Consider the following 9,899-nt stretch of genomic DNA (forward strand, 5'->3'; position numbering starts at 1 on the left):
TTCACTCTTCACTCTTGTGCTCGATATCCTCTTCAACAAGGATTTGCGGCTCCAATCCCTTTATTTTTCCAAAGGTAAAAGATGGAACAGACCGAATCCAAAATGGAGGCAGGTGTCCCTTTCCTAATGCTTTCATAGCTTTTGCTCGTATCGTCGGAATCCGAGCTCTATGGGTATTCAACAAGAACCCAGCCGGGATAAAAAAAATGGGTATACTTTATAATGATCATGCCCTTCATTCATCTCTTTTCAAACTAGGAATACATCGTGGAATAGAATTGATCATTTATTTATCATTGTATTATAGAGGCTGTTAGCGGAATTATTGCATTCGAAGTCAAATAACTTGCTATAATGATACTAGTACCTATTGCGGCATAACGCATTTTTGAAGGTTCATCATTGAGCGCGTATTCACTCTGCGGAAGTATATTACAAAAGGGGTACTTATTTCGATATATCGATATAACTCTATCAACCAAATCATCATGTGGAATGATGTAAACTAGCCTAAAAAAGTGAAAGAAGCCCTCATACCCACTCCTCTTTCCCCACCAAACCAACAAGTAGTAGGTTGGTGGGCCTCGGTATCTCTATTTGCTAAGATGGATACCTACAGCACTCAATAGTTCCAAATCTTTTTTTTATCCCATAGGAAAGAAAATGCTTCTAGCAATTTTTGACTTTCTTCCGCTGTCATACGACGATCTTCACAACCTTCCACCGGAGGCTTGTTTCTGTTTTCTTCCTCTTTAGCCATTGCTTCTTTAATCATATCTTTGATATTCTTTAGGGGCAATTTAAACATGTTCGCATCCCGCGGGAAGCGAAAAGCCAGAAATAGAATTTCCTCAGGTTTAAGAACCGAAAGGAGTTTATCCAGATTTGGTACCAAACCCGGGAAAAACCCTAAACGAGCTCTTAAAAAATCGATATAAGCAGGGTCATAGGAATCCTGAGATTCCCCTCCCTCCGCTTTGGAGGAGAAGCTTCTTCTATGGCTATGGCCAAAAGGAGAAATAGTCCTGTTCATTATATTCCTCCTAGAATCCAAGGCATTTCGTCGGAATACATCCTGTCTTTTCACCTTTGTAGTCCTATGCATAGTAAGTACTATAGCCCCAATCATAGCTACTAATAAAATCAGACTAGAAACCAAAAACCAGACGGAATAGTAGGTATAAAGCAAATTGCCCAATGTTTCCAAATTAGTCCAACTTCGTACCTTTCCGGCATAAACCGTATATCTCAGAGAGGTCGTATTTCTGTGGGTTGGTAGTAATGGAATGGTTTCATTATCTAAAATGAAGAACATTTCCCACCAAAAGATCAGTCCAATAATACCACTCACTGGTAAATAGCGCAATACTTCTTCGTGAATCTCCGCTATTTGAATATTGAACATCGTAACCACGAATAGGAATGAAACGGCAATAGCTCCTATATGAACTACTGGGGAGATCATAGCGGAGAAGTCGAGACCTAACAAAATAAGTAAACCAGAAGTGTCGCAAAAGACTAGGATGGGAAACAAAACGGAATGTACCGGATTTTTAGCACGTACAACCATCAAACCAGAGACCAAAGCAGGGCTCGACAAAACAGAAAGTATCATGGTACGTCGTCCTCCCTTGAAATGGAACTTGAATGCTGGAGCAAGAAGACGCATTCAAGTCGATCTATTACAACCAGCGCGGTTGTTCGTATTTCATTTTCTTCTTCCAAGCCGACGCTCTTCTTTTAAAAGAAAGCACTCACTGAATTACTTACTGAATCTCGTCTTTCTCTCGGCGCCGAGAATTTTTGATGTGTCCGGGTCGATCAGAGGTTCGGCTTGCTTCTCCCCCACCCTCGCCTATGAAATGGATAACCCTTGCTGCCATAGCAGCAGGATTTTAAGGGCTTCTGTTGAAGCGGAATAGGAGGAAGCCATGCATTCTTTCAAGAATCTCCAAACCCCCCCCCCTTTACCTTCTCTTTCTATTCTATAAAAAGGCGAACATCTAATCTAGGCCCGGTCGCCTTTCTATGAAGGCGAGCAGCCCAGCCCCCTTGTTGAAATTTGGATATTAAGGAAGCCGTATTTCGCAATAGCAGCTCCGAGAAGCTGGGCTTAGGGTGCGCCTCCTGCGGTCGTTTCAGTGACTCAATTGGCTGGCTTCCCTCAGCTCAGACTGGTGTCGCCACCTCTCCCAGGACCGGAATGATTATCCCCGCCCGATGGGTCTACATTCATCCCTGAATGTCGTCGGGTACTCTTCACTTCCCCGCCATTCTTGTAACTGTCACCTGTAATCCGCGCAGGTGTGTCCGCACCCCCTAGAGTGGACGAGAAAGAAAGGATTTTTTCTCGGAGCAACCCCCCCTGGTTCCATACCCAGGAGTTCACTTTCCCGTATGAGCATTCGGTACATATATAAGTCAGTGGAAGAGTCAAAGGGTCACCACTACTGAGGATCTCCCCCCTTATCTTAGAAGGGTCGTCTGAGGGTTCGCCGCGGTTCATTGCTGTGCTTACACACTAGGCTACCCTTCTCCGAAAGCTCCGCGGGACCACCTATCACTAGTCTTCGGCCGGAGGGGTTTATTGCACAAAAAGGCCGGGACGCGGGCTCCCGCAGAGGAAAGCCCAACGATCAGATGCAAAGCCCCGCACCTCATTAAGATCATATTGGCATACTCTCCTAAAAAATAAAGAGCAGACCCCATTGAAGACGGGAGTGAGGTACAACAAGGCCATTTCCGTCCACCTTCTCACGGAGCCGTACGTGGACGTTACCGCTCATACAGCTCCCAGCCAGCAAGCAGTTAGCTTTCCTCTAGAAGTGATGGAAGTGTGGATAAATCGACAGAAGGTTTTTATTTCTTAAAAAATCGCCCTAACCGTCCTAAATATGGACGGAGAGCGGTCTCGAGTTTTTCGGGGTCCTCGAGATCGCATTTTAGGTCGAGTAGAGACGCTAGGGAGTCTGTGGGCTTCCCTTGGCATTTCAAGATGGCCTCTATCGTCTTTTCGAGAGCCTCCCGTTTGCCCGTCAAGGGGCATTTGACATCCAGAGACAAAAGCAGTCCCACACGAAACTGGGAATTTTCCCCAATGGACGTAACCAGCTCTGCTTTCGCGGTCTCAAAAGGAGAAGCCCCGAACGCTTGCAGTTGCTTTTTTCTCTTTATTCCTTCTAAGCGAGCCTCTAAAGACTCTACTCCTACTTTAAACTTAGAGTCCGATTCTTCCAATTTTTCCAAAGACAAAGTAGAACTTAGTTTTGAGGAGTTTGCCCCCCGTTCGCCGCCGTCCAGCCGGCGGCTACTCTAGGATGGATCGAGGTTTAGGCCAGGGGGCTTGCTCCCTTTCTTCTGGAGCTAAGGAAGGACCTGCGGGTGGCGTTTCCGGTAAAGGGGGAATCTCAAGGAGGGTCTCCAGACCTTCGAAGTGCCCCACCACCAGGGTTGGCGTTGTGTCGACGACCCCCTCTGGCTCCTGGCTAGAGGTAATTTCGATGATCTCCCCGGCGCTTTGTTCCTCGTCACCATCGCAATAACAATAAGGAGACGCGGTGACGTCGTCATCCAGAAGGAAAAAGAAAACCCCAAAGGTACCGAATGGAATTCTACTTGTCGGGCTTGGATTCGTTTCGTTTATCAAAAATCAAAATAATAAATAACAACCCATAAATAAAAGAGAAATTACGATAACAAATCTAAAGTGAAGCCAATCGCTTATAAAAATAAACCAGTCTCCTTTTAAAAGGAACTGGCCAATTCACTTCGAAAAACTACGTTCTAACTTGAGCAGAAAAATTGGTGGCATTTGACATCTAAAGTTTCACCACCCCTACTACTGCCCGAAATCCTGCTTTGGTGAGCTTTCCCCAAGGTGACACCGAAGGTCTACCTCCTTTCGTGCGCCCCTCACCTCCTCCATGAGGATGATCCACTGGATTCATCGCAACATCATGAACAATGGGGCATCTGCCTAAGCACCGGCACCCCCACCACGCTTACGGCTCTATACCTACTAGACCTGTATTCGGTAAAGCTTTCTTTCTATATGCTAATTCTCATGCAGTTCATATTGTCGATATGAGTATAATTGCCTCAAGAAATAGATAAGAATTCCTTCCTTTACCGGTAAATGAATAGGAATCAGGTTAATAAAACCGGAACTGTTTCCGCCTTCCTCTCGAACTGAGCTATTTCTCTTAAATATACAGTTTCACATCATTACAGGAAATCCTATACCTGTGTATTACCACCCGGTATGGAGCCATCGTCGTCTTCGGCGTAGCGTGAAGACCTTCCCATGGTCTTCGAGTCGTTCTTGACTGGCTAGCAAGCACAAGTGGAATTTAACCGCCTTGTGGTCGGGACACCGCCTTCTTCTCTAGAATCACGCAAGTGGTACCGCTCCCCACGGTAAGGAGAAAGACCTTAAGGCATAAACGTAGAGCCTGAGTCCACAAGATAGTATTTTCTCGGTGACGATAGTGGCCATTTTCCGGTTCAGTGGTTGTATCCAGAAAGATTCTAGAGTCATTTGCCGTACCCTCCCAACCAACCATCACATATGTGAAACTCATGTGAAAATAAAAAGCACACAAACTCTTCTGTGTTGGCGAAACTCGTTTTCCACGATAACGTATTTGGTTTGCTGTTGGAACTCGGGCAGAAATGTGTGTCCCGGCTCCAACGCTATTCTAGAAATGCAAAAAATAGAATAATAGATGAATTAGAAAACTCAACTGTTCTTTGTGATTCGGTACCGCTTGAACTAACTGGCCCAATTCTTGGTAGGTACTTATTAGGGGGAGGGCCAACCACCGAATGAACAACGATCTCCCGGTCCCACTTGATTCCTGGGGAATTTAGGGAACCCTGCGGACTTGACTCTTTTAAGAGGAAGAAATTCGAAGTGAAATATCTAGAATATGCTTTACACTCCATTTTCACACAGGTATGCCCCCCACCTTTCTGTAGATTGATGCACTAATAAGACTCCAAATCCTTGGTTTGAGCATCCCTTTCTTTTGTAACCTCTCTTAGGAACTTCAAACGGAACAAGGCTAGGATCCTAATCTCTATTCCTTCCTCCTTGGCATCAGATAACTCCAATAAAGCATGACTGAAGTAGATATAAAACGTGTCGAAGAGCAATAGACTCTTTTTTTATAGAGCTTATCATTGTCATTGATTGACCAGCATGACTTATGGATTGCATTTTATACTGTGCTATTTGAATAGCGAGATTCTTGAAAGGCGGAGGAAATAGACTTTCTTGCTCCTGCATCATTCTTGCTAAGGGCATCTAAGGAACTAATCAAAGGTTACGAAAGAGAAGGCTTGAAAAGGAGCTTACTTTTCCCGCTAATGCTACTTCCGCTATCTCGTAAGGAGGATACGACTCATAAACCTCCCTTGGTATTTGGGTAGGGAGAAAGATAATTAATTAGACTGAGTGAGGAATGTATACAACTACTGCTCAAAAGGCAATAAGAAGCACGCACTCCTACTAGACATGGAAGGAGTAAACCTAAAATATGCTTTCTTCCCTTATGTTGAATCGACTTCCTTGTCTCTTTCTAGAAAGTCAGCAGCTGGCCCAAGGTGACCTACTGGGAAATGAAAAAACAATTGGTTCAATCGAGTACTTATAAGCCGAACGGAGTTCTCTCCCATATTGTTATGTTTACCTGGAATGCCATAAGCCTGCTCTCAAGGAACAACTCGAATCACTGCTGACGCGGGACTTGCTTTCGCACGGGGAGTTGGATAAATTACCCTCTTGTGGGTATGGCGATAGATAGCAATAGCAACGGATTGATTATGATTATGATTAAGTAGACCGACTGTTGGATGAGCTCCAAAAGGTGGTGAGCCTGATGAGTCAACCAAAGGGAGTGGGCCCTTTAAACCCCTAGGGCGTAAGCATTTCTGCCTATCCAAAATAAGAGGTCAAGTCAATCTTGAATGCGGTTAGTACCTATTAGTATTAGATACAGAATCCTATTTGCTTTGAGCGCCCCTATCCTATATTCTCTCTATCTATAGATGGAGAAAGACATGCTCGATATGAATTGGGACAAAGAAGAAAGTCAAAAGCAGGAGGTAGGTCCGTGGTTTCAAGTTGAGTAGTGAGTGGTTCCTTGAGGGGAGTCGGCAGAAACCTTTACTCATTTGATTTCCTCCCAAAAGAAGGAGGGGTTTTCCTGTGGTAGGCGCCAAGAAAGATACCAAGAAATTAGGCACCAGGTACTATCCATTACACTTAGAGTTGGTATTTATTGTTTGATTCGAATCCCTGCTTACCAAACAGTTGTCATAACAGATTTGAATGACGATATCCAATTATGAAATGGCTAGAGGAGGCACAGTGATAAGACAGAACTGATGGTAATGTAAATCAAAGGTTTTCATTTACCTTATCATCGTCGTAACTTTCTTATCTATTTGTGTATGCTATTAGAAAGGGAAATTCGATACAACCAACGCGCAAAACCTTCCGTCTTTCCTATGAAAACAACTTCCGCCTGGATAGAATAGTTAGCCAACATGAATTCCTGCTTATTGTCCTTCCTACCCATAAGTGAGAGCAAGGCCGAAGTAGAGCATAGAGCTTAGAAGTAGGATCTGGTAATTGGTTCTGCTCAGCAGATGCAAAAAAAGAGGTGTTTTTGGGGTGAGTCCCTGCCAAGCGGCTTTTGAGGACGGCGTCGTCAACGTACACTTCTGCATTACGACCCAACTGAGACCTGAGGATGAGGCTCATTAGGAGCTTAAATGTGGCGCCGACATTTATCAAACCGAAGGGCATCCGCTTGTAGCAGAAGGAAGGGGCGATAAAACTAGTTGATACCCAGAGTAGGCGTCGAGGAACCTCAACATCTCGCACCCTGCGGTGGAGTCGACCAGTTTAGTCCTTGTACTTCGGTGGAACCAAATTCCAGTATATGGATTGCAAACCTTTTCTTCTTTGGGTCTTAAGTGAATGAAAGGGTGGGTTAAAGAACCATGGCCAGCCCCCCTCAAGAAATCTCGCCCGTAGGTTACTGATGGGATGCTAGCTGCCGGTATACAGGAAAAACGTGGTGCAGAGCACGAACAAGATGTGCTAACACATATCCCTTATATTTATTGGTTCTACAGAAGATGTATGATAAAGAGCTGGCATTAAGTCATGCAACGCGCTCAGGCTTTATAAGAGGAAAGACTCTCGCCAGTATAGATTGAACGTACGGCGCTTGCTTACAAGACTGCTACTGAAAAAGGCTACCTCTTCAAACTGCTGAATGCCCTATTCCATCTATCTTTCCCTGAAAAAGCGTATACTTTTGTTCTATAAGCAAATAAAGCATACTTCTTTTGCGGATCAAGCAGTCTTCTACCTTGGTGGGTAGCGGAGAATCAAATCAATATCGGAGTATTGCTCTAGCTGCTGCTGAATTAACCTGGATTCAATCGTGACTCTCTGAACTAGGCTGTACTTCGTCTTCCCCTCTGGACCTCAGAAATGGGAAAAAGATACCGGTGCGTAATTGAAGATTCGGTGAAAACTAGTCGACGTTTCATCACAAATTGAAGCAGAGGCTGTTAGTTGAAAATCCATTTGCAGATCCTGTTGTTGAGGTAGAACTAGCTTCACCAATAGCATAGACTCTATCAGTCGAAGAGATCAGCAGATACGAGGATAACAGAGACAGAGATAAAGGCTTCGTCAGCAGAGACGAGAGCGGGGCCCTTTTGAAAATCAGAAATAAAAGGGGCGATCAACGAATTGACCAGGTGTAAGCAGAGGGAACTGGAGCAGAGCAATATGTAGCATACTTTTCCGTTCGAGACCCGTATCTAGACCCTTGTGATCGATAGCCGGACCCATGCTGACGGCACCGAAATCCTGCCCCTCCCGCGGAACTAGTACCACCAATAGATAGGCCCGTCCCTTCTTGGGCAACCCTGAAAGTATCTTCTTGTACGGACTGAAACAAGGCAAACTACTCGCGGGACCCACTTAAGATCTCTTTCTTTAGTTTTCTGCTTTATTCCTTTCTTAGAAAAAAGTAGCTTCCCTTATTAGTAGCGCTAGTATCTTTTCATAATGATGACTTTTTTTCAGAGCTTCCTAGATTTTGAGAAGCTGAGGCATTGCCGGCTGGGGGGAAATTTGATCAAAACTAATAACAACTAGTCACGATTAGGGACAAAGCTCAGCTAGTATACGTAATGTGTTCAAGGCGCATTTCCTCCAACAACTAGACTAAAGAAAATAAGGGCGGAAGGATTTACTTAAACGTTGTTGCATGAGCGGCTTCTAAATGAGTGGTTGATGATTCACTTTCTGATTATTACCCGCTAGCTATTGAAGCGGCAGTGTGACGTCGGCCCACTGCGGAATGGGTGCCACCTAACTATGATTCGGTGAAGGTTCCACCTTCCTTCCATAGATATAGTTATAGTAGTTCCACTCGATGTGGATCGCGCCCATGCTTGCTCAGCTCCAGGATCAGGCTCCTAAACCTATTTTCAATAAATAAGTCATCTGGTCTATGTTGTTGGAGTTCCGCATGACGCCTTAATCCCACCTCTGTGTCTAAGGAATAGCTTTTCATTCTTTTCTTTATTGTTCGTGGGAACATGTAAGATTAGCAATGGAAATTTAGCTACGGCCGTCCCTTCCTCAAGCAAACAACGCGAGACTTAGTTAACGAAACAGGAACTCCATCCCTTGACACTAATTTCTGATACAGAAGTGGAATCGAAAAAATGCGGGAAAAATGCACATTCAATATTGAGAAAATGTTGCGTAACTGCCCTTGCCTCAAGGTCTTGAGAAACCAGAAACTAGTGTTCGATGGCCCAACAAATCCTATTGGTTTTCGCAGGGGATGTCATTTTTACAAGCTTTCGCATGCTGAGCGTGACTATGGATTTTATATAGTTATGGAATAACCTTCTTATCCGCGAGTTCTTCGGCCAAAGACTCCTGATATCGCTTGTTGGGCCCTTGATTCCGAAGTACCAGTACCGAAGGCAGACTTGAATGCATTAGGTTGGGAAGCGGCCTAGAAGGTGCTTAAAGATAGGTGACAGTTGTGAAAGTTTAGTCGACTTGTCGGCAGCAACTGACCTTTCTTTCATCAAAAGTAGGAATGAAAGCTGGCATGCAGATAAGGAAATCTCTTTTCTTCTCTTCTACTCGGCTACGGACCTTCTAAAAGGAGAAGCAATAAATACAAAAGTGCTAGGTTTGGATTTGAGTGAGATCCCGGATCGGTAGCTTCAGATATCCCCTTAGACTGGAATGAGAATTTCGATAGATTTCTTTGCTTTAAAGCATAGTTGCAGGTAGGTTATGCTCCATTGCTTCATCCCTATAGTCTAAGGATTGCCAATCAAACAGTAGCAGTAGACTAGCCATATTCATCTTCTACAGTCTCCTGTTTCCCCCTATTTAAAATGGTCAGCCTGCGCAGCAGAAAAAAAGGCGCTCTAATCGTACTCGAGGCCTTAATCCCCCAATAGGGCTTACTTACCCGAGTCAATTGTTTCCTTCCTGTGCGAAAGCAAGGCCTCTTTCTCGACTTTACTTGAATGCCATTTACTGAGCTATCTTCTTTTTTCTTCTTCTGGCGAAAGCACATTTTATTATTTTACGGAAGCAAGACGAAAGGTCATTTCGCCAATCTGGGGAATAACTGTGAAAGCAATCGATCGGAGAAGCCCCCCCTAGTATTGAGAATGAAAAAGTGGATTCATTCCCCAGGCGTGTGTGTGTGCTTTCCACGGGCCTGATCTCGATTTCTTCTTAAGCTGTTATGTCCTCCGAAGTGAAGTGGATTGGTCGGAAGCTAGACTCCAACAGCATCGATACTCAAATAACCGGCTCTGATACATGGCTTAGAACC

General features: G+C 44.4%; 1 protein-coding gene across 1 annotated transcript; it reads right to left on the reverse strand.

Moving 5' to 3' along the window:
- Positions 1-622: 622 nt before the first annotated feature.
- On the reverse strand, positions 623-2,541 carry LOC141028098 (NADH-ubiquinone oxidoreductase chain 6-like). The gene has a single exon (XM_073505966.1). It carries the CDS (start codon positions 1,667-1,669, stop codon positions 623-625), a length of 1,047 nt encoding a protein of 348 aa, XP_073362067.1. The 5' UTR covers positions 1,670-2,541.
- Between the last annotated feature and the right edge of the window lie 7,358 nt (positions 2,542-9,899).

Source organism: Aegilops tauschii, chromosome 7, assembly GCF_002575655.3.
Source record: "Aegilops tauschii subsp. strangulata cultivar AL8/78 chromosome 7, Aet v6.0, whole genome shotgun sequence".
NCBI classification, from domain to species: Eukaryota; Viridiplantae; Streptophyta; class Magnoliopsida; order Poales; family Poaceae; genus Aegilops; species Aegilops tauschii.

Coding starts and splice junctions, on each gene's coding strand:
- LOC141028098 (XM_073505966.1), bottom strand. CDS start 1,669: ATGCGTCTTCTTGCTCCAGCATTCAAGTTCCATTTCAAGGGAGGACGA.